This window comes from Aotus nancymaae, unplaced genomic scaffold, assembly GCF_030222135.1.
Source record: "Aotus nancymaae isolate 86718 unplaced genomic scaffold, 86718_ANA_hifiasm-v0.15.2.pri h1tg000016l, whole genome shotgun sequence".
In the NCBI taxonomy this organism is placed as follows: domain Eukaryota; kingdom Metazoa; phylum Chordata; class Mammalia; order Primates; family Aotidae; genus Aotus; species Aotus nancymaae.
In genome coordinates, this window is record NW_026988428.1 from 537,196 (window position 1) to 563,424 (window position 26,229).

At 39.7% G+C, this 26,229-nt stretch overlaps 1 protein-coding gene across 2 annotated transcripts in view; it reads right to left on the bottom strand.

The window, feature by feature from the left end:
• Window positions 1-26,229, bottom strand: part of SCYL2 (SCY1 like pseudokinase 2) — an 84,010-nt gene that overhangs the window by 36,710 nt on the left and 21,071 nt on the right. For both annotated transcript variants that reach the window (XM_012469257.3, XM_064376821.1), the window contains exons 3-4: window positions 23,436-23,593; window positions 19,146-19,290 (exon numbers count right to left, since the gene is read on the bottom strand). In XM_012469257.3, the coding sequence (XP_012324680.2) occupies window positions 19,146-19,290; window positions 23,436-23,593 (303 nt within the window). The remainder of the gene's footprint in view (window positions 1-19,145; window positions 19,291-23,435; window positions 23,594-26,229) is intronic.

Genomic DNA, 26,229 nt, shown 5'->3' on the forward strand with positions numbered 1-26,229 from the left:
TAGTGCTGTGCTGGGCTTAAAGCCAACTAATCAGGATGGCAAGTGTCCTAGGAATACCTAGGCAGACAACAGATGGGACAGAGAAGGGAGTGGTTGCACCACCCCTCCCCTACCCCAGGCAATGCAGCTGGCAGCAACAAAAGTGTCTCCTTCTGTCTGAGGAGAGGAGAAGAGAGAGGAGAGGAGAGTGAAGCATAAAAAGGACTTTGTCTTGCATCTTGGATAGTTCAGCCACAGTAGAATACAGCACCAGGCAGAGTCTTTAAGGGCCCCAATCTAGGCACTAGCTCATGGATAATATTTCTAGACAAACCTAGGCCAAAGGGGAACCACTGCCTCGAAGGGAAGGACCCAGTCCTGGAGGAATTCATCATCTGCTGACTAAAGAGCCATCGGGCCCTGAATAACCAATAGTGATACCCAGGTAGTATGCCATGGGCCTTAGGCTGTGCTGGCTTCAGGGCTGTGACCCAGCACATTCCCAGCTGTGGCGGCTATGGTGAAAGACTCCTTTTATTTGAGAAAGTGGAGGAAAAGCAAAGGGAACTTTGTCTTGCATCTTAGGTACCAGCTTGGCCACAGCAGGGAAGAGTACCCAATGGGCTCTTGAGGTGCTTAAGTCCAGGCCTAGGCTCTTGACAGAAATTCTGGACGGATGTTTCAGACAGAAAATCAACAAAGAAACATCAGACTTAATCTGCACCACAGACCAAATGGACCTAATACTTACAGAACGTTTCAACCAATGGCTACATAATACATATTGTTTTCAAAGAATTCTTGAGTAATACTGTACAAGCCCAGGTAACTGAAGCAAAAATATGGACAAATGGGATCCCATGAAGTTAAAAACTTGTGCACATCAAAATGAAATAAACAACAAAGTGAAGAGACAAACCACAGAATGGGAGAAAATATTTGCAAACTACACATCTGACAAGGGATTAATAACCAGAATATTTAAGGAGCTCAAACAACTCTATCAAAAAAAAAAAACTAATAATCTGATTAAAAATGGGCAAAAGAGCTGAACAGACATTTCTCAAAAGAAGACATATAAATGGCAAATAGACATAAAAAAAGGTGCCCAAGAACAATGATCACCAGAGAAACACAAATCAAAACTACAATGAGATATCATCTCACCCTAGTAAAAATACCTTCATACAAAAGACAGGCAATAACAAATGCTGGAGAGGATGTGGAGAAAAGGGAACCCTCATACACTGTTGGTGGGGATGTAAATTAATGCAAACACTATGGAAAACAATTTGGAGGTGCCTCAAAAAACTAAAATTTGAGCTACCATATAATCCAGTAATCCTACTCCTAGGTATATACTCTAAAAAAAAAAAAAAGAAGAAAAAAAGGAAGTATAGCAAAGAGATATCTGTACTCCCATGTTTGTGGCACATGTATTCACAATAACCAACATTTGGAGGCAAACTAAGTGTCCATCAACACATAAATGGATACAGAAAATATGGTACATATACACAATGGAGTACTACTCAGTCATAAAAAAGAACGAGATTCTGTCATCTGCAACAACATGGATGGAACTGGGGGTCATTATGTTAAGCAAAGTAAGTCAGGGACCAAAAGACAAACTTTGAATGTTCTCACTTATCTGTGGGACCTAAAAATAAAAACAACTGAACTCATGGAGATGGAGAGAAGGACGGTTATCAGAGGCTGGGAAGGGTAGCTTCGGGAGGTGGGGGAAAATAGGGATGGTTAATTGGTACAAAAAAAAATAGTAAAAATAAACAAGACCTAGAATTTGCTAGCACAACAGTGTGACTACAGTCAATAATAATTCAGTTGTACATTTAAAAATAACTAAAAGAGTATAATGGATTGTAACACAAAGGACAAATGCTTGAGGAGATGCCCCATTTTCCATAATGCAATTATTATGTCCTGCATGCCTGTATCAAAGTATCTCATGTATAAGTATATATACCTACTATGTGCCCACAAAAATTAAAAATAGTTTTAAAAAATGGTTAAGATAGTATTTTGCCACAATTCTTTAAAAACATATAGTTAAGATAAAGACAAGATAAGCCAGATTGGGAAAAAAAATTTGAAATTTACATACTGCGTCCACACATAAGTGAGTAACAAAAAAACAACCCACTCTATAGGGATCCAAGATGGCCGATTAGGAGCAGCTCAGGATTGCAGCTCCCAGTGAAAGCGCAGAGGGTGAGTGGACGCCGCATTTCCAGACGGATTTTTATTGCCCACAGACCAGGCGATTCCCAAGTGAAGGAGCCCCACGGGTTGCCAGCGCGGCTGCTTTGCCGGTGCCCCGGGGCAGTGGTTCTCCGTACAAAATACACGGGTCTGGGCACCGTTTTAGCTGGCAATTGGAGTTCCAAGAAGGCAGAGTCGCCCATTCATCTGATTAAAAAAGGGGACTGAGAGGCTTGAGGGAAGATGGCCGCTTAGGAGGAACTCGGGAATGCAGCTCCGAGAGAAAGCACAGAGGGTGAGTGGACGCCGTATTTCCAGACTGATTTTTACTGCCCACAGACCAGGAGATTCACACGCAGAGAAGCCACACGGGTCGCCAGCGCCGCTGGCGCTGCTGGCTTGAACGGCGCAGCCGCTGGGCCGGCACCCTGAGGCAACGGCTCACTGTACAAAGTGAGAGAGTCTGAGTCCCCTATAAGCCAGCAAGGGGAGCTGAAACGGGGAGCCAGGCCAGCGCCACGAATCTCAGAGCCGCGGCTTTAGCCAACGCAGCGGCTCCGGAGGCAGATCAGATGAGACGGTGTCCCCTCTTACCCAGCAAGAAGACCTGAAACACAACTGAAACCGGGACGGTCCAGCTCTGTGGAGGAGGGGCGTTCTCCATAGGCACCCTGCTGTTCTCTACCAAGGCAATCTGCCACTACAGAGACTCCGTCACTACAGGGGCGGGCCAACATATCGGAAGCAGTTCTAACTACACCCAGAAGTTCACACGGAAGCTGGGTGGAGCCCACAGCAGCTTAGCGAAGCCTATGCAACCTGAGTGTGACTAGGCTGCCACCTTGTGGGCAGGGAAAACAGCAACCGCACAGGGGAACATCAAAAACCGTAACTCCCTGGGACAGAACACCTGGGGGGAAGAGCAGGGGGTTTATGAGTTCTGCCACAGCAGACTTAAAATTACCAAAATCAGAAAGACAACAACTACAAAGTCAACAGGTGGATAAATCCACAAAGATGGGAAGAAACCAGCGCAAAAAGAATGAAAACACCCAAAACCAGAACACTTCTCCTCCTACAAGGGATCACAACTCCTCACCAGCAAGGGAACAAGACTGGATGGAGAATGAGTGCGATGAAATGACAGAATCAGCTTTCAGAAAGTGGATAATAAGAAACTTCCGTGAGCTAAAAGAACATGTTCTAACCCAATGCAAAGAAACTAAGAACCTTGAAAAAAGACTTGACGAAATGCTAACAAGAATGGACAACTTAGAGAGGAATATGAGCGAATTGATGGAGCTGAAAAACACAACACGAGAACTTCGTGAAGCATGCACAAGTTTCAACAGCCGAATTGACCAAGCAGAAGAAAGGATATCAGAGGTCGAAGATCAACTCAATGAAATAAAACGAGAAGGCAAGATTAGAGAAAACAGGGTAAAAAGGAATGAACAAAGTCAACAAGAAATATGGGACTATGTGAAAAGACCTAACCTACGTTTGATAGGTGTACCTGAATGTGACGAAGAGAATGCATCCAAGCTGGAAAATACTCTTCAGGATATTATCCAGGAAAACTTCCCCAACCTAACAAGGCAGGCCGAGATTCAAGTCCAGGAAATACAGAGAACACCACAAAGATACTCCTCTAGAAGAGCAACCCCAAGACACATAATCATCAGATTCACCAGGGTTGAAATGAAGGAGAAAATACTAAGGGCAGCCAGAGAGAAAGGTCGGGTTACCCACAAAGGGAAGCCCATCAGACTCACTGCAGATCTCTCAGCAGAAACCCTACAGGCCAGAAGAGAGTGGGGGCCGATATTCAACATCCTTAAGGAAAAGAACTTTCAACCCAGAATTTCGTATCCAGCCAAACTAAGCTTCATAAGTGAAGGAAAAATAAAATCCTTTGTGAACAAGCAAGAACTCAGAGAGTTCATCACCACCAGACCAGCTCTACAAGAGCTCCTGAAGGAGGCACTACACATAGAAAAGAACAACCAGTACCAGCCACTCCAAAAACACACGAAAAGGTAAAGAGCATCAACACAATGAAGAATCTGCATCAACCAAAGGGCAAAACAGCCACCTAGCACCAAAATGACAGGATTGAATTCACACATAACAATATTAACCCTAAATGTAAACGGACTAAATGCCCCAATCAAAAGACACAGACTGGCAAATTGGATAAAAAGCCAAAACCCATCAGTGTGCTGTATCCAGGAAACCCATCTCGCATGCAAGGATACACAAAGGCTCAAAATAAAGGGATGGAGGAAGATTTACCAAGCAAATGGAGAGCAAAAAAAAGCAGGAGTTGCAATTCTCATCTCTGATAAAATAGACTTTAAAGCAACAAAGATCAAAAGAGACAAAGAAGGACATTACATAATGGTAAAAGGATCAATGCAGCAAGAAGAGCTAACGATCCTAAATATATATGCACCTAATACAGGAGCACCCAGATACATAAGGCAAGTTCTTAAAGACTTACAAAGAGACTTAGACTCCCACACAATAATAGTGGGAGACTTCAACACACCATTGTCAATATTAGACAGATCAACGAGACAGAAAATTAACAAGGATATCCAGGACTTGAACTCAGACCTGGAACAAGCAAACCTAATAGACATTTACAGAACTCTCCACCCCAAATCCACAGAATATACATTCTTCTCAGCACCACATCACACCTACTCTAAAATTCACCACATAATTGGAAGTAAATCACTCCTCAGCAAATGCAAAAGAACGGAAACCATAACAAACAGTCTCTCAGACCACAGTGCAATCAAGTTAGAACTCAGAATTCAGAAACCAACCCAGAACCGCACAGCCTCATGGAAAATGAACAACTTTCTCCTGAATGTTGACTGGATAAACAATGAAATGAAGGCAGAAATAAAGACGTTCTTCGAAACCAACGAGAATGAAGACACCACATACCAGAATCTCTGGGACACATTTAAAGCAGTCTCTAGAGGAAAATATATAGCAATAAGTGCCCACATGAGAAGAAAGGAGAGATCTAAAATTGACACCCTATCGTCAAAATTGAAAGAGCTAGAGGAGCAAGATCAAAAAAACTCAAAACCTAGCAGAAGAAAAGAAATAACTAAGGTCAAAGCAGAATTGAAGGAGATAGAGACACGAAAAACCCTTCAAAAAATCAATAAATCCAGGAGCTGGTTTTTTGAAAAGATCAACAAAATAGACAGACCACTAGCCAGACTAATAAAAAAGAAAAGAGAGAATAATCAAATAGATGCAATAAAAAATGACAAAGGGGATATCACCACAGATTCCACAGAAATTCAAACCATCATCAGAGATTATTACAAGCAACTCTATGCACATAAATTAGAAAACCTGGAGGAAATGGATAAATTCCTGGACAGCTGCCTCCTGCCAAGCCTAAATCAGGAAGAAGTCGAAACCCTGAATAGACCAATAACAAAGTCTGAAGTCGAGGCAGCAATTAAGAGCCTACCACCCAAAAAAAGCCCAGGTCCAGATGGGTTCACAGCCGAATTCTACCAGACATACAAAGAGGAACTGATACCATTCATACTGAAACTATTCCAAATAATCCAAAAAGAGGGAATCCTTCCCAAATCATTTTATGAGACCAACATCATCCTAATACCAAAACCCGGCAGAGACTCAACAAGAAAAGAAAACTACAGGCCAATATCCATGATGAACATAGATGCAAAAATCTTCAATAAAATAATGGCAAGCCGATTACAACAGCACATCAAAAAGCTTATCCACCATGATCAAGTAGGATTCATCCCGGGGATGCAAGGCTGGTTCAATATACGCAAGTCTATAAATGTAATTCACCACATAAACAGAACCAAAGACAAAAACCACATGATTATCTCAATTGATGCAGAGAAGGCCTTCGACAAAATTCAACAGCCCTTTATGCTAAAAACCCTCAATAAACTAGGTATCGATGGAACGTATCTCAAAATAATAAAAGCTATTTACGACAAACCGACAGCCAATATCATACTGAACGGGCAAAAACTGGAAGCATTCCCTTTGAAATCTGGCACTAGACAAGGATGCCCTCTCTCACCACTCCTATTCAATATAGTACTGGAAGTTCTAGCCAGAGCAATCAGGCAAGAAAAAGAAATAAAGGGTATTCAATTAGGAAAGGAGGAAGTCAAATTGTCTCTATTTGCAGATGACATGATTGTATATCTAGAAGACCCCCTCATCTCAGCCCAAAAGCTCCTGAAACTGATAAGCAACTTCAGCAAAGTCTCAGGATACAAAATCAATGTGCAAAAATCACAAGCGTTCCTATACACCAATAACAGACTTAAAGAGAGCCAAATCAAGAACGAACTGCCATTCACAATTACTACAAAGAGAATAAAATACCTAGGAATACAACTAACAAGGAATGTAAAGGACCTCTTCAAGGAGAACTACAAATCACTGCTCAACGAAATAAGAGAGGACACAAACAGATGGAGAAACATACCATGTTCATGGTTAGGAAGAATTAATATCGTGAAAATGGCCATACTGCCCAAAGTAATATACAGATTCAATGCTATCCCCATCAAGCTACCAATGACCTTCTTCACAGAACTGGAAAAAACCACCTTAAACTTCATATGGAACCAAAAGAGAGCCCGCATAGCCAAGTCAATTCTAAGCAAAAAGAACAAAGCAGGAGGCATCACACTACCAGACATCAAACTCTACTACAAGGCTACAGTAATCAAAACAGCATGGTACTGGTACCAAAACAGAGATATAGACCAATGGAACAGAACAGAGGCGTCGGAGGCAACAGAACATATCTACAACCACCTGATCTTTGACAAACCTGATAAAAACAAGCAATGGGGAAAGGATTCCCTGTTCAATAAGTGGTGTTGGGAAAACTGGCTAACCATATGCAGAAAGCAGAAACTGGACCCCTTCCTGACACCTTACACTAAAATTAACTCCAGATGGATTAAAGACTTAAACATAAGACCTAACACCATAAAAACACTAGAAGGAAACCTAGGCAAAACCATTCAGGACGTAGGCGTAGGCAAGGACTTCATGACCAAAACACCAAAAGCATTGGCAACAAAAGCCAAAATAGACAAATGGGACCTAATCAAACTCCACAGCTTCTGCACAGCAAAAGAAACAGTCAATAGAGTGAATCGGCAACCAACAGAATGGGAAAAAATTTTTGCAGCCTACCCATCTGACAAAGGGCTGATATCCAGAATTTACAACGAGCTAAAAAAGATTTACAAGAAAAAAACAAACAAGCCCATTCAAAAGTGGGCGAAGGACATGAACAGATACTTTACAAAAGAAGACATACATGAGGCCAACAAGCATATGAAAAAATGCTCATCATCACTGGCCATTAGAGAAATGCAAATCAAAACTACATTGAGATACCATCTCACACCAGTTAGAATGGCAATCATTAAAAAATCTGGAGACAACAGATGCTGGAGAGGATGTGGAGAAATAGGAACACTTTTACACTGTTGGTGGGAGTGTAAATTAGTTCAACCATTGTGGAAAACAGTGTGGCGATTCCTCAAGGACCTAGAAATAGAAATTCCATTTGACCCAGCAATCCCATTACTGGGCATATATCCAAAGGATTATAAATCGTTCTACTATAAGGACACATGCACACGAATGTTCATAGCAGCACAGTTTACAATAGCAAAGACCTGGAACCAACCCAAATGCCCATCGATGATAGACTGGACAGGAAAAATGTGGCACATATACACCATGGAATATTATGCAGCCATTAAAAACGAGGAGTTTGCGTCCTTTGTAGGGACATGGATGAACCTGGAAACCATCATTCTCAGCAAACTGACACAAGAACACAAAATCAAACACCACATGTTCTCACTCATAGGCGGGTGTTGAACAAGGAGAACACATGGACACAGGGAGGGGAGCACTATACATGGGGGTCTGTTGTGGGGGAGTGGGGGGGACAGCGGGGGGGTGGGGAATTGGGGAGGGATAGCATGGGGAGAAATGCCAGATATGGGTGAAGGGGAGGAAGGCAGCAAATCACACTGCCACGTATGCACCTAAGCAACAACCTTGCATGTTTTTCACATGTACCCCAAAACCTAAAATGCAATAAAAAAAAATAAAAAAATAAAAAAAAAAAAGGGGACTGAAACAGGGAGCCAGGCCAGGAGAATCCAGGGCAAAAAAAACACCGCGAATCTCAGCACCGCTGTTTCAGCCGGCACAGTGGGTTGCCGCACAGGAAATCACACAGATCCTGATGCCTTTTCAACAGGTGACTAGAACACTTGGGAGAGAGTCGACCGTTCAACTAAAAAAAAAAAAAAAAAAGGCTCTGAGGCAGGGAGCCAGGTGATCAGGCTCGGCTGGTCCCACCCTCACAAAAAAAATAGCAATTGGAAACGCTCTGGGTTCAGAGTTTCACAGCAAGCACAGCTGAACCCGGGAGGGTCCAGCTCGGTGGGGGAGGGGCGTCTGCCATTACTGAGGCACTCCACCACTACGGAGGTAGTCCATCATTGCTGAGGCAGCCCACCGTAGCTGACGCAACCCGCCACTACAGAGAGTCCGTCATTACAGAGGTGGGCCGGCTTTGCCAAGGCAGTTCTAACTACACCCCTATAAACAGGACTGCAGGGAAGTTCACCTGGCAGCTGGGCGGAGCCCACATCAGCTCAGCAAAGCCTCTGCAGGCAGACAGTGACTAGGCTGCCTCCTTGCTGGGGAGGGCAGCCCTGATAAAAAGGCAGCAGCACAATGGAAACTCATAAATTAAGCCCTAACTACCCAGGACAGAGCACCTGGGGAAAAAAAAGGGGTTTATGAGTTCTGCTGCAGCAGACTTAAATGTACCTGCCCAGCAGCTCTAAATGAACAACGGAGATCACAGCTCAGCACTTGAGCTCCTATAAAGGACAGACTGTCTCCTCAAGCAGCTCCTTGACCCCCGTATATCCAAAGACTCACCTCATAAAGGAGAGCTCAGACTGACATTTGGCAGGTATTCTTCTGAGACAAAGATAGCAGAAGAAACTAGCAGCAACCCTTACTGTTCTGCAGCCACTGCAGGTGATCCCCAGGCAAGCAGGGCCTGGAGTGGACCTCAGCAGTCCTACAGCAGAGGGGCCAGACTATTAGAAGGAAAACTAAGAAACAGAAGGAAATAACTTCATCATCAACAAACTGGAGGTCCACTCAGAGACCCAATCAGAAAGTCAACAACTACAAAGACGACAGGTGGATAAATCCACAAAGATGGGAAGAAACCAGCGCAAAAAGGATGAAAGCACCCGAAACCAGAACGTCTCTCCTCCTACTAGGGGTCATAACTCGTCACCAGCAAAGGAACAAGGCTGGATGGAGAATGAGTGTGATGAATTGACACAATCAGGCTTCAGAAGGTGGGAAATAAGAAAATTCTGTGAGCTAAAAGAACATGTTCTAACCCAATGCAAAGAAACTAAGAAACTTGAAAAAAGATTTGATAACAAGAACAGACAACTTAGAGAGGAACATAAGTGAACTGATGGAGCTAAAAAACACAACACAACACAAGAACTTTGCGAAGCATGCACAAGTTTCAACAGCCGAATTGACAAAGCAGAAGAAAGGATATCAGAGGTCGAAGATCAACTCAATGAAATAAAACGAGAAGGCAAGATTAGAGAAAAAAGGATAAAAAGGAATGAACGAAGTCTCCAAGAAATATGGGACTATGTGAAAAGACCTAACTTACGTTTGATAGGTGTACCTGAATGTGATGGAGAGAATGAATCCAAGCTGGAAAATACTCTTCAGGATATCATTCAGGAAAACTTCCCCAACTTAGCAAGGCAGGCCAATATTCAAGTCCAAGAAAAACAGAGAACCCCACAAAGATATTCCTCAAGAAGAGCAACCCCAAGGCACATAATCGTCAGATTCACCAGGGTTGAAATGAAGGAGAAAATGCTAAGGGCAGCCAGAGAGAAAGGTAGGGTTACCCACAAAGGGAAGCCCATCAGACTCACAGCAGATCTCTCAGCAGAAACCCTACAAGCCAGAAGAGAGTAGGGGCCAATATTCAACATCCTTAAAGAAAAGAACTTTCAACCCAGAATTTCATATCCAGCCAAACTAAGCTTCATAAGTGAAGGAAAAATAAAATCCTTTGTGAACAAGCAAGAACTCAGAGATTTCATCACCACCAGGCCTGCTTTACAAGATCTCCTAAAAGAGGCACCACACATAGAAAGGAACAACCAGTACCAGCCACTCCAAAAACATACCAAATGGTAAAGAGCATCAACACAATGAAGAAACTGCATCAACTAACAGGCAAAACATCCAGCTAGCATCAAAATGGCAGGATCAAATTCACACATAACAATATTAACCCTAAATGTAAATGGGCTAAATGCCCCAATCAAAAGACACAGACTGGCAAATTGGATAAAAAGCCAAAACCCATCGGTGTGCTGTATCCAGGAAACCCATCTCACATGCAAGGATACACAAAGGCTCAAAATAAAGGGATGGAGGAAGATTTACCAAGCAAATGGAGAGCAAAAAAAAGCAGGAGTTGCAATTCTCATCTCTGATAAAATAGACTTTAAAGCAACAAAGATCAAAAGAGACAAAGAAGGACATTACATAATGGTAAAAGGATCAATGCAACAAGAAGAGCTAATGATCCTAAATATATATGCACCCAATACAGAAGCACCCAGATACATAAGGCAAGTTCTTAATGACTTACAAAGAGACTTAGACTCCCATACAATAATAGTGGGAGACTTCAACACCCCACTGTCAATATTAGACAGATCAATGAGACAGAAAATCAACAAGGATATCCAGGACTTGAACTCAGACCTGGAACAAGCAAACCTAATAGACATTTACAGAACTCTCCACCCCAAATCCACAGACTATACATTCTTCTCAGCACCACATCACACCTACTCTAAAACTGACCACATAATTGAAGTAAATGACTCCTCAGCAAATGCAAAAGAATGGAAATCATAACAAACAGTCTCTCAGACCACAGTGCATCAAGTTAGAACTCAGAATTCAGAAACTAACTCAGAACCGCACAGCTTCATGGAAACTGAACAACTGGCTCTTGAATGTTGACTGGATAAACAATGAAATGAAGGCAGAAATAAAGATGTTCTTTGAGGGCCGGGCGCGGTGTCTCACACCTGTAATCCCAGCACTTTGGGAGGCCGAGGCGGGTGGATCACGAGGTCAAGAGATCGAGACCATGCTGGTCAACATGGTGAAACCCCATCTCTACTAAAAAATACAAAAAATTAGCTGGGCATGGTGGCGCATGCCTGTAATCCCAGCTACTCAGGAGGCTGAGGCAGGAGAATTGCCTGACCCCAGGAGGCCGAGGTTGCAGTGAGCCGAGATTGCGCCATTGCATGCCAGCCTGGGTAACAAGAGTGAAACTCCGTCTCTGGAAAAAAAAAAAAAAAAAAAATGTTCTTCGAAACCAATGAGAACGAAGACACAATATACCAGAATCTCTGGGACACATTTAAAGCAGTCTCTAGAGGAAAATATATAGCAATAAATGCCCACATGAGAAGAAAGGAGAGACCTAAAATTGACATCCTATCATCAAAACTGAAAGAGCTAGAGGAGCAAGATCAAAAAAAACTCAAAACCTAGCAAAAGACATGAAATAACTAAGATCAGAGCAGAACTGAAGGAGATAGAGACACAAAAAACCCTTCAAAAAAATCAATAAATCCAGGAGCTGGTTTTTCGAAAAGATCAACAAAATAGACCACTAGCCAGATTAATAAAAAAGAAAAGAGAGAAGAATCAAATAGATGCAATAAAAAACAAGAAAGGGGATATCACCACAATTCCACAGAAATTCAAACCATCATCAGAGATTATTACAAACAACTCTATGCACATACACTAGGAAACCTGGAAGAAATGGATAAATTCCTGAACACTTGCATCCTGCCAAGCCTAAACCAGGAAGAAGTCAAAACCCTGAATAGACCAATAACAAGGTCTGAAGTTGAGGCAGCAATTAAGAGCCTACCACCCAAAAAAAGCCCAGGTCCAGATGGGTTCACAGCCAAATTCTACCAGACATACAAAGAGGAGCTGGTACCATTCCTTCTGAAACTATTCCAAATAATCCAAAAAGAGGGAATCCTTCCCAGATCATTTTATGAGACCAACATCATCCTGATACCAAAACCCGGCAGAGACTCAGCAAGAAGAGAAAACTTCAGGCCAATATCCATAATGAACACAGACCCAAAAATCTTCAATAAAATACTGGCAAGCCAATTGCAACAGCACATCAAAAAGCTTATCCACCATGATCAAGTAGGATTCGTCCCGGGGATGCAAAGCTGGTTCAACATACGCAAGTCTATAAACGTAATTCACCACATAAACAGAACCAAAGACAAAAACCACATGATTATCTCAATTGATGCAGAGAAGGCCTTTGACAAAATTCAACAGCCTGTATGCTTAAAAACCCTCAATAAACTAGGAATTGATGGAACGTATCTCAAAATAATGAAAGCTATTTATGACAAACCAACAGCCAATATCATACTGAATGGGCAAAAACTGGAAGCATGCCCTTTGAAATCTGGCACTAGATAAGGATGCCCTCTCTCCTATTCAATATAGTACTGGAAGTTCTAGCCAGAGCAATCAGGCAAGAAAAAGAAATAAAGGGTATTCAATTAGGAAAGGAGGAAGTCAAATTGTCTCTATTTGCAGATGACATGATTGTATATTTAGAAGACCCCATCGTCTCAGCCCAGCATCTCCTGAAACTGATAAGCAACTTCAGCGAAGTCTCAGGATACAAAATCAATGTGCAAAAATCACAAGCATTCCTATACACCAATAACAGACTTAAAGAGAGCCAAATCAAGAACGAACTGCCATTCACAATTGCTACAAAGAGAATAAAATACCTAGGAATACAACTAACAAGGAACGTAAAGGACCTCTTCAAGGAGAACTACAAACAACTGCTCAACGAAATAAGAGAGGACACAAACAGATAGAGAAACATTCCATGTTCATGATTAGGAAGAATCAATATCATGAAAATGGTCATACTGCCCAAAGTAATTTACAGATTCAATGCTATCCCCATCAAGCTACCAAAGATCGTCTTCACAGAACTGGAAAAAACCACCTTAAACTTCATATGGAACCAAAAGAGAGCCCACATAGCCAAGTCAATTCTAAGCAAAAGAACAGAGCAGGAGGTATCACACTACCGGACTTCAAACTATACTACAAGGCTACAGTAATCAAAACAGAGATATAGACCAACGGAACAGAACAGAGGCCTCGGAGGCAACACAATATATCTACAACCATCCGATCTTTGACAAACCTGACAAAAACAAGCAATGGGGAAAGGAATCCCTGTTTAATAAATGGTGTTGGGAAAACTGGCTAGCCATGTACAAAAAGCAGAAACTGGACCCCTTCCTGACACCTTACACTAAAATTAACTCCAGATGGATTAAAGACTTAAACATAAGACCTAACACCATAAAAACCCTAGAAGAAAATCTAGGCAAAACCGTTCAGGACATAGGCGTAGGCAAGGACTTCATGACCAAAACACCAAAAGCACTGGCAACAAAAGCCAAAATAGACAAATGGGACCTAATCAAACTCCACAGCTTCTGCACGGCAAAAGAAACAGTCATTAGAGTGAATCGGCAACCAACAGAATGGGAAAAAATTTTTGCATTCTACCCATCTGACAAAGGGCTGATATCCAGAATTTACGAAGAACTAAAACAGGTTTACAAGAATAAAACAAATAAGCCCATTCAAAAGTGGGCGAAGGATATGAACAGACACTTTACAAAAGAAGACATACATGAGGCCAACAAACATATGAAAAAACACTCATCATCACTGGTCATTAGAGAAATGCAAATCAAAACTACATTGAGATACCATCTCGGGGAGAGATCCAAGATGGGTGATCACTAGCAGCTCGGGCTCCTAGCTCCCAGTGAAAGCGCAGAGAATGAGAGGACGCCACACTTTCAGACGAATATTTGTTGCTCACGGACCAGGAGATTCCCAGCAGAGGAGCCCCACGGGTCGCCAGAGCGACTCTTGTGGCCGGCACGGCGGTTTTGCTGGTGCCTTAGCGCGCCAGTTTTTTGGTGCAGAGTCCGGAGATTCCCGGGCAGAAAAGCACCATCAATCTTAACACCGCTATTTTGGCCGGCGCAGTGGACTGCTCAGATTCCGGCGCTGGGAATCAACAAGTTGGACGTCTGCTCAGAGACCTAGTTAGAAAGTCAGTAATTACAAAGACAACAGATGGATAAATATATAATGAAGAGAAGAAATCAGCATAAAAAGGCAGAGAATACTCAAAATCAGAATGCCTCTCCCTCTACAGGGGATCGCAATTCCTCATCAGTAACGGAACAAGGCTTAATAGATTACGAGTGTGTTCCAATAACAGAAGCAGGCTTCAAAACGTGGGTGATAAGAAACTTCTGTGAATTAAAAGAACTTGTTCTAACCCAATGCAAAGAAACCAAGAACCTTGAAAAAAGGTTTGACGAAATGTTAACGAGAATGGACAATTTAGAGAGGAATATAAGTGAATTGATGGAGCTGAAAAACACAACATGAGAACTTCGCGAAGCATGCACAAGTTTAAACAGTCGAATTGATCAAGTAGAAGAAAGGACATCAGAAGTCGAGAACCAGCTCAGTGAAATGAAACAAGAAGACAAGATTGGAGAAAAAAGGATGAAAAGGAATGAGCAAAGTCTCCAGGAAATATGGGACTATGTGAAAAGACCTAATTTACGTTTGATAGGTGTACCTGAATGTGCTGAAGAGAATGAATCCAAGTTGGAAAATACTCTTCAGGATATCATTCAGGAAAATTTTCCCAACCTGGCAAGGCAGGATAATATTCAACTCCAGGAAATACAGAGAACACCACAAAGATATTCTTCAAGAAGACCAACCCCAAGGCACATAATTGCCAGATTTATTAGGGTTGAAATGAAGGAGAAAATACTAAGGGCAGCCAGAGAGAAAGGTCAGGTTACCCATAAAGGGAAACCTATCAGACTTACAGCAGATCTCTCAGCAGAAACCCTACAAGCCAGAAAAGAGTGGGGACCAATATTTAACATCCTTAAAGAAAAGAACTTTCAACCCAGAATTTCCTATCCAGCCAAACTAAGCTTTATAATCAAAGGAAAAATTAAATCCTTTGCGAACAAACAAGTACTTGGAGACTTCACCACCACCAGGCCTGCTTTACAAGAGCTTCTGAAAGAAGCACTATACATATAAAGGAACAACCAATATCAGCCTTTCCAAAAATATCTCAAAAAGAAAAGAACATTAACACAACGAAAAATTTACACTAACTAAAGGGCAAAACAGCCAGCTAGCATCAAATGCTAGTATTAAAGTTATATATATTCTAATTGGATAAAAAGCCAAAACCCATTGCTATGCTGCATCCAGACCTATCTCACATGCAACGATACACAAACACTCAAAACAAAGAGAAGGAGGAAGATTTATCAACCAATCAGAGAGTAAAAATAAACAAATAAAAAGCAGGAGATGCAATTCTCGCCTCTGATAAAGTAGACTTTAAAGCAACAAAGAGCAAAAGAGGCAAAGAAGGACATTACATAATGGCAAAAGGATCAATGTAACAAGAAGAGCTAACGATTTTATAGATCAACAAGACAGAAAATTAACAAGGACATCCAGGACTTGAACTCAGACCTGGAACAAGTAAACTTAATAAACATTTATAGAACTCTCCACTTCAAATACATAAAACATACATTACCACCTCACATCTATTCCATAAGTGACTACATAATTGGAAGTAAATCACTCCTCAGTAATTGCATAGCATTTCATAGGTTTAAATGAAATATTGGTTGGCTGCTCGTTTGTTATTTTCTTCCCTTATTCCTTCCTGTTTACATCAAGTATAATTATTGGTATAAAAGAGGTTTTCAATACCCATTACTAAACTGCATTCTAGCCTGGGCAAGAAAGTAATATTCCCATTCTCTCTCTCTCTTTCTCTTCCTTTTTCCTCCTCTTCTTTATTCTTTTTCTTTCTTTCTAAAAAAAAAAAGAAAAAAAAAAAAGAGATAACCATCTCACGCCAGTTAGAATGGCGATCATTAAAAAATCTGGAGACAACAGATGCTGGAGAGGATGTGGAGAAATAGGAACACTTTTACACTGTTGGTGGGAGTGTAAATTAGTTCAACCATTGTGGAAGACAGTGTGGCAATTCCTCAAGGACCTAGAAACAGAAATTCCATTTGACCCAGCAATCCCATTACTGGGTATATATCCAAAGGATTATAAATCGTTCTACTATAAGGACACATGCACACGAATGTTCATTGCAGCATAGTTTACAATAGCAAAGAACTGGAACCAACCCAAATGCCCATCGATGATAGACTGGACAGGGAAAATGTGGCACATATACACCATGGAATATTATGCAGCCATCAAAAACGATGAGTTCGTGTCCTTTGTAAGGACATGGATGAACCTGGAAACCATCATTCTCAGCAAACTGACACAAGAACAGAAAATCAAACACCGCATGTTCTCACTCATAGGCGAGTGCTGAACAATGAGAACACATGGACACAGGGAGGGGAGCATCACACACTGGGCTCTGTTGGGGGGAAATGGGGAGAGACAGAGGGGGTTGGGGAGTTGGGGAGATATAGCATGGGGAGAAATGCCAGATATAGGTGAAGGGGAGGAAGGCAGCAAATCACGCTGCCATGTATGTACCTATGCAACAATCTTGCATGTTCTTCACATGTACCCCAAAACCTAAAATTAAAAAAAAAAAAAAAAACCCACTCAAAAAATGGGCAAAATATCTGAAGAGATATTTCACCTAAAAAGATACTCAGATGCCAAAGAAGCATATGAAAAGGTGCTTGCTATCATTATGAATCAGAGAAATACAAACTAAAAGCACCATGAGATACTACTGCACACCTGTGAGAATGACTGATAGATACTAAAGAGACCAAACATACCAGATTTTGGCAAAGATGTGAAGAAAATGGAATTCTCATATGCTGCTGGTAGAAATGTAAAATGGCACAACCACTATGGAAAACAGTATAATTTTCTTAAAATGTGAATCATACACATACCATTTTATCTAGCCATTCTTCTCCCAAGTACTTGGTTAATCAAGAGAAATCAATGTGTATGTTTATACAAAAAAACTTGTACATAAATGTTCTTAGCAGCTTTATGCAGAAAAGCCAACAACTAGAAACAACCCAGATTAACAGGCAAATGGACTAACTGTGGTATATTCATACAATGAACTACTCAGCAAAAAAAAAAAAAAAAAAAAAAAATCAACTATTGATACACACAACATGTGAATCTCAAATAATTATGTTGGTTAAAAAAAGTCAGGCCGAAAAAGAATACGTACCATATAATTCCACTTATAAAATTCTAGAAAATGTGAGTCTATCCATAGTGATAGAAAGTAGGTCAGTGACTTCCTGAGACAAGGGAGAGAAAAACTGCAGGAGCAGGATGTAGGAATTACAAGGGGTATGAGGAAGTTACTGGGGGTGATGGATATATGCAATATCTTGATCGTGGTGATGGTTTCACAGGTAAATATATGTCGAATTTCACATACTTTGAATGTGTAGTTTACTTTATGCCAATTATATCTTAATAAAGCTGTTAAAACATGATAAAATAACGTCTTCCCCAAAGGAACTTAGAATCTACTATAAACATTTATTCTATGGAGCTGAAGATATATTATTATTATTTTAAAGAAGGCTCTCACTCTGTCACCCAGGCTGGAGTGCAGTAGTACCATCATAGCTCACTGCATCCTCAACCTCCCAAACTCAAGCAACCCTCTCTTGTCTCAGCCTCCTGAGTAGCTGGGACCACAGGTGCATGCCACCATGCCCAGCTAATTAAAAAAAAATTTTTTTTGTAGAAAGAAGGTCTTACTATGTTGCCCAGGATTGTCTAGAACTCCTAAGCTCAAGTGATCCTCCCTCCTCAGCTTCCCAAAGTGTTGAGATTACAGGCATAAGCCACGAGACTCAGCCTTGAAGATATTATTTTGGTAAGCAGGGAAAGGAAAATCTGAAAAAGTGGGCATATATAAAAAGGCTAACAATACCTCTTGATATCTACTAAGTAAATTCCTTAAAGACAAAGTTTTTGTTTTTATCAAATACTTTATTTCAATTGAATGTCTTATGAAATTTATTCACAGTTAAAATTCAAAAGAATCAAAAGGAACTCACTCCATCCATCAGCCAATAAGTGACCCCACAAAGGTTACCAATGTTATCAGTTTGATATATTTAAAATATCATTTAAGCCTAACAACAAACTGCAGGAAAAATTTCTAGAACATAGGAATAATAATCAAATTACTAAGAAGAACCAAAAGTTTACATAAAGTAGTTTTTTTTTTTTTTTTTGAGACAGAGTTTCGCTCTTATTACCCAGGCTGGAGTGCAATGGCGCGATCTCGGCTCACCGCAACCTCCGCCTCCTGGGTTCAGGCAATTCTCCTGCCTCAGCCTCCTGAATAGCTGGCATTACAGGCACGCGCCACCATGCCCAGCTAATTTTTTTTATTTTTAGTAGAGACGGGGTTTCACCATGTTGACCGGAATGGTCTCGATCTCTTGACCTCGTGATCCACCTGCCTTAGCCTCCCAAAGTGCTGGGATTACAGGCGTGAGCCACCGCGCCCGGCCCATAAAGTAGTTTTACATGATACTAAGTCTGAAACGCCAAAACCAATTTTAAAGAAAAAAACTCTTTTTTATATGTTGAATAAAAATACATACCTGAAGCAAACCATATTTGGTTTCTACATCATAAAGTTTATAATCCTTAATGTCTGGAGGTATAGGGGAAGGCAGATTTTCCCAGTTACCAAGAACATTGGCTAAACTTGCAAAAACTGGTTCTGTACAAAATGCCAAGCAATCCCTGTTTTAAAAAAGAAAAAGTTATTTACTATTATATTATATTATCAAAATCAAATATACATAAATTCATGCTCCTATTAAACTGTCAATAAGAAGATAGACTATTTTTACATTTGATAATTTCAGCATAGACCTAATATACTTAAACCAACAAGTTAGAAGCCTTTGCATATAAATTATACTGTATGTCTTTTAAACTAAGTGTTGTGATAATTGCAATACATTTTTTAAAACTTAAAAGTCAGAAAATAAAACACTATTTCAACCATCTTGTTTAAATGATTTATATTCTTTATGAAAAACTGATAAACTCAAAATACTGTTACATTATACCTTTGGTATTATCCTTATTTATAATTTTCAGAATACGCTCAAAGAAACTTCCAGATTTCCCACAGATGCTTCTGGAATAGGGGTAGTCAGGAAGAAAGACAAGGCATAGCTAGCTCCAGTAGCCCAGTTTCCACTTCACAAAGCAGCTTTGCTTTTATCTATTTTATATATCATTTTGAAAGGTGTCACAGTAATTCAATTTTTTAAATTACTAGTCTTTCATGTACAAGAAAATTTATAAACTCAGAAAATATTAGATACTAACATTCAATGGTCTTACAGAGTAATGATCAAGAGCTCAGGCTCTGAAGACAGATACCTGACTTTAAGTCCCTGCATCCCCATGTACTGTCTTGGTAACAATGGACACTACTGTTCTGAGCCTCACTTTGCCCCTTTGTAAAATGGTGATAACAGACTCACCTTCAAGGGTTACTGTAAAGATCAAATGAGAAAAAATCATGTAAAATACATACAGCATATAAGCGCAATAAGCTTGCTATTATAATTACCAATCATTTGCCACTCGATCCCTACCATTTTAGGCCTTGGGCTTTAGGCTCTGGCAGTGAAGAACTACAAATTAGTACAGTAACACGACTATATACCAAGCTTCCGGGCCTGAGTAGTAACGGTTAAATGGCAGTTATGCCCTTTAACAGATACTTCATCTGTTCCAATACCTGAATAATTATTCTTCTGCCTTAAATCTGTTTTTCAGATGAGAGCATATGAAGAAGCTCAATACATAATAAAAACAGAGCTTAGGTTGAAGGAAAGAAAGGGTTACACTGTCCTGCCTGCTCAGCATCATCAAGGAAACTACCTTGTTCTGTACTCCCAACACTTAGCTCATTAACACAATGGACCATAAGGCATGCTTTTGTTGAACTATACTGTTAGAAAAAAAAAAAAAAAAAATACTGGCTCATAGACTTACATAGTGTCTTCTCTGCTGGGTACCTCTGAATCTATTTTTTAGCTTCCAAAATGTCATGCTACTAAAATTATTGAATGTTACTAACAACCTCTCACTGGTCAAATGTAATGTATTCTTCTCTGTCTTTATTTTCTTTTTTATTCTCTGTTCCCCAGTGTTAGTGGGCACTTTTTTCCTTCCTTTTGCTTCCATGACACGCTGCCAATTCTCCTGCCATATGACAATATTCCTTCTAATTTTTTTCTTTGGCTCTTGTTTTTCCTACATTTCAAGGTTCTTTCCTCAGTATGCTCCTTTTACTCATACTCTTGAAAAACTCACTTTTTTTTCAGGTTTTAATTACTGTCTGTATGTGACTCGCCCCCCATAAACATCACCAACTCTGGATTTTCATCTGAATTACTCTTTCTATAGTGCATTTCCTTTGAGTAATTCCAGTGTCATTTCAATATTATTAATTCGTTAAAAACTAGAAGTTCTCTTTTTCTTCCCTAAAGTGTCCCTATTTCTTATCAATGCTACCACAATTTTTACAACCTAACAATTATGATATCTTAAAGTAATCTTTGAATTTTCTCTCTTCATGATTGCCAATAAATTCCTAATTCTATAATATTTAAGTCACTATACAAAAGGCTGCAAGGACACAGAAAAGTATAACACATAGTCCTTCTCTCTTCAAGAGACCTGAAATGTAATTATGAGATATAAGACATGTAAATACAGCATAAAATAACAAGGATGGGTAGGATTCTAACAGGTGACACTAGAGACACTGATAGAAAACATTTCAGAGGAAATAGCACCAACAAATAAAGAGTCAGCAAAGTGTAGGATAAGTGGGGGAAAAAAAAAAACAGTCTCCTTTGGGATACAGGATTCACAACAGCATTAACATTAAGAGACAAACTATAGTGTTCTGCGTTTATCCATGAAAAGAAAGGCAATAAAAAATATTTTTATGACAAGAGACATATGAGCAAGTCAGGTGCAGTGGCATGCACCTATAGTCCCAGCTACTTGAGAGGCTGAGGCAGAAGGATCACTCAAGTTCAGGAGTTCAAGACAAGCCTGGGTAACAATAGCAAAACCCAACCCCAAAAATTAAAAAAGAAAAAGAAGAGGCCAGGCACAGTCGCTCACACCTGTAATCCCAGGGAGGATCACTTGAGGCCAAAAGTTTGAGATCAAATTGGGTAACATAGCGGATACCCCGTCTCCACAAAACAAAAAAAATTATAATTAAAAATTAGCTGGGCATAGTAGCACACACTTGCAGTAGTCTACTTGGGAGGCTGAGGCAGGAGAATCACTTGAGCCTAGGAGTCTGAGGCTGCAGTGAGCTATGATGGTACTACTATAATCCAGCTTGGACAACAGCAAGACTCCATCTCGATCAATCAACTGACACATGAGCATATTTTTGGGTAGATACAGCATGGTGTAGTAAAAAATAAAAACATGGACTCAGGAATCAGAAAGACAAGATCAATCCTAGCTCTACCACTTAAAACCATATCGTTTCTTTGATCCTGTGTTCTATGTAATTGCGACAATTAGATGAATTAAACAACGTAAAGCACTTAGCATAGTTTTTCACATAGTAAATGTTTGTATTTTTCCTTTTAGGTTTAAAAAAAGATATTGTGCCTTTGAAGGGTGAAAGGGTAGAAAGTGGGTTATTGAAGATTCCAAACTAAGAATTTTGCAGAAACTCAATATATAATAAAAGATAAAAGCAAAACTGTATAATTAAGGCAGATGGGACCTTCATCCCCCACAGCCTGGAACCCTGCTAGTTCTGTGTGGTCCACCTTCCCATTCTTCCCCTATCATTAAAAATCCTGGCCAGGTGCGGTGGCTCAAGCCTGTAATCCCAGCACTTTGGGAGGCCGAGGCGGGTGGATCACGAGGTCAAGAGATCGAAACCATCCTGGTCAACATGGTGAAACCCCGTCTCTACTAATACAAAAAATTAGCTGGGCATGGTGGCACGTGCCTGGAATCCCAGCTACTCAGGAGGCTGAGGCAGGAGAATTGCCTGAACCCAGGAGGCGGAGGTTGCGGTGAGCCGAGATCACGCCATTGCACTCCAGCCTGGGTAACAGGAGCGAAACTCCATCTCAAAAAAAAAAAAAAAAAAAAAAAAAAAAAAAAAAAAATCCTAAGGGCCACAGGACACAAATACCAAATGATCTGATTAAGATTTTCTGAATTAAGAGAGGGGAATACAGTTTGCCAAGAAAGAAAAAAGACAGGCATAAAATTTAGGTTATAAGTAATGTGGAAAAGGTTTATAAAGCTAGGGTGTCTAAAGGAATATTAAAAGTGCCACAAGCTTGAGGGTCCAGTTAAGACTACATAAATTTCATTTTCTTATCATTCCCTGTAACATTTCTCAAGCTTACCCTTGAGAAAAATAGATGGTAAAGTAACTGAGGGTTACGGACTGACATGCGGGGCATAGTAGAAGATTAAATGTCTAAAACAGTAGTGGCACACACACAAAATTGGCCCCCAAATCCTGTATCAATGAAAAAGAGATAAGAAATTCTAGCACATTAGCAAGGACAGCTACTTTCAGGCAGGAACTGTATTCTATACTCTTATAACTTCTATTTTGACTATTATAGTGATAAGCACGGGATAGGCACTGAAGTACAGAATCATGGCAAAATTGAAGAAAGTATTAATACTGCAAAGAGAAACATACACATAGACAATGCAAATAAATTTTAGGGACAAAACTAATGCGTAAGAACTCAAGAGTATAAAACTTTTTCACTGACAATACTTAGACAGATTTCAAATATAAAATTATTTTTAACTATTTGTTCAGGAAGTATACTATGTAAGTTTTTATAAAAATTTACCTGGATTCTTCTAAAGGATGCTGGACAGTAAGAAGTCGAGGGTGTCGAAGCCGAGTTAACTGTTGGACTCCTCGTTTTAGAGAATCAATGATTTGATCCTTTTCAAATTTTTGATATTTGTCAATCAGTTTTTTATCAAAGACAAAAACAGCCACTTCCTAAATAAAAAAATTGTGTAATTTTAGTCAAGAAATATAGAAAAGTAATAAAATTATATGAGTGTCACAACAATATACAAATAGAAATAACTATGCCATAAAAATTTTAGCACCATTATAATACTTTTCTGACATCAAAGAGTTGGTTTCCTCATAATAGTAAATCTAAACATTTTAAAAGGTGTAAAACCTAGAGTCCTCATATAGAGAACACAGGAAAAACTTTACCTTTGAATTCTGGTATCACAGGTACACGCAAACTGCGTACAAACTGTTGTTTCCTGTGTAGTAAGCTCTTATAGAAGTAGAATTCAAAGAAATGTTTAAAAATTTAAAATGTAACTTACAATGATAATCCTGAAGTATACTACAAAATCTTGTAATGCTTTTTGAAAGAAAGGGTGTATGTCAGGGATACTTGTTTATAAGAAAAACTAATTTGTAAGTATCTTTTAACATATGAATAATCTATCTCATACCTTCCTATCCCCCATCTTGTTAGGGGCAGTAACTGTAAATGGTTACTAGTACAGGGAGTTGCTCTCCCACCACCTCTCTTTGAAATCATTCACAATAAAAGCACACATCCTCCTTACTATCTTCTTCCTTTCATTATCCTTCAGATACCCAAGGAAAAACAATTCTGATCTAGTTACCCTATCTTAACAAATAAATCAAAAAACAGCCATACTGATAGGTGATGTGTTAAATCACTGATGTGTGTTCTCAGTAATAATGCAAAATAAACTGGAAGCAAACCCACAGAGATCAACTGCAAAAAATCCAAACCAATAAATTTCTCAAAAATAACTTGTAAATTGAGGGTTCCTTATGTATATAAAGGAGTTGAGGAATTAAGTCTCTGAAAAGTGGCAACAAAAAGGAATTATTTAGTGCTGTAACTCAATTAAAACACAACATTCCCCCAAGCATTTGTGAACAAGGCAGCATTTACTACAATAAAACAACAGAGGATGTCTTTATACAGCACTCAGGACACTGGCATTAGATCAGAGGAGACTCTGAGTCAACTTCCCCTTCAACTGACCAGCTGCCTTTAGGCAAGTTTTCTCAACAGAAAAAAAAAAAGAATAAATAATAGTATGAATACCTCAAAGGACCACTGAAGAGTAAGTGACACAGCAATATAAAAAGAACTTACTGTAATACCTGACATATTCAATTAATGTTAGCTAACATCGTTACACCACTAACATCAAGACCTGTATTTTGTTATTTTTCTATTACTGATGAGCTTTCTACTGACACACATCTGATCAATGTCACATATATGATCAATGATACACACATTCAAGACCAATGGTCAAGAATCATCTCTACCATCAAGGTAGAGATTCAACATCCTGTCAACTTGGTAAGGAACATTAACACATTAAGCTAAACAAAATGATGTATTATAAACCTAGTATCATTCCTATGTCACACAGAAATAAACATGCAGTATGAGTATAACAGTGATCAAGAGCCCAGTTTCCAGAGTCACACAAAGCTAAAATGGAATTTCACTCCTGCTATTTATCATGTTGACCCTGAACTCAAACCTTAGTCATTGTTATTTTCAGATCAGAGTCATAAAAGGAATGAGATAAAAAATGAAAATATAATACATTCTACAGCTAGAGTTTCAGGCATTAGACTACTAGAGAATCTTACAAATAAAGAAATTCCCAAGTCAACTATTTATATAGAAATAACAATAGACAGCATTTGCATATTTATATGTGCCAAGCATTGTGCTAAGTACTTTTCAGGAATTATTCCATTCCTCGCAGCAGCTCTATGAGACAAATATTATATTAACTTTACAAATGAGATTGTTGTGGAGAAGATAAATGTTTTCTAAGATAAAAAAAGTCAAGTTTCAAACACAGTCCATAGGGCTATATTTTTAGCCAAGACATCATTCTGTTGCCCCAGAAATAACACAGGAAAAATACAGAACACCAAAGTAAAACACAATGCATGTTTTCAAGAAATAAAGCAGTCACTTAAACTGAGTAACAGTTTTAAATGGCACTCATATAAACACCTAATCTTAACTCCCGATCATTATGAGGCACAGGACAACCAGGAGATAAGAGTTTTACATAATATTAATTTGAACTAAAAACAAATGACCTAACACTTGAAGTTCCCATCTTGCCATTCATGTGTACAATCTTATTTTAGTAAGTCTTCTGCTGTAACACATTTTATAAATGCATTTAATTTAAATGTTTCATGGCTGGTGTGGTGGTTCACACCTGTAATCCCAGCACTTTTGGGAGGTGTGGGCACTCCAAAGAGCTAGGCCCTTCGAAGTCTGGGCAGCAGAGTGAGATTCCATCTCAAAATAAATAAATAAATAAATGTTTACTTTTCAAGTCTTTTTTTCTTTTTTTGAGACAGGGCATCTCACTCTACCACCCAGGCTGGAGTGCAGTGGCACAATCATGGCTCACTGCACCCCGACCTCCTGGTCTCAAGTGATCCTGTGACCTCAGTCTCCTGAGTAGTTGGGACCATAGGCGTGCACCACCAAGCTCGGTAAATTAAAAAAATTTTTTTAGAGACAAAGTCTCACCATGTTGCCCAGGCTGGTCTCAAACTCCTGGACTTAAGCAATCCTCCCAATT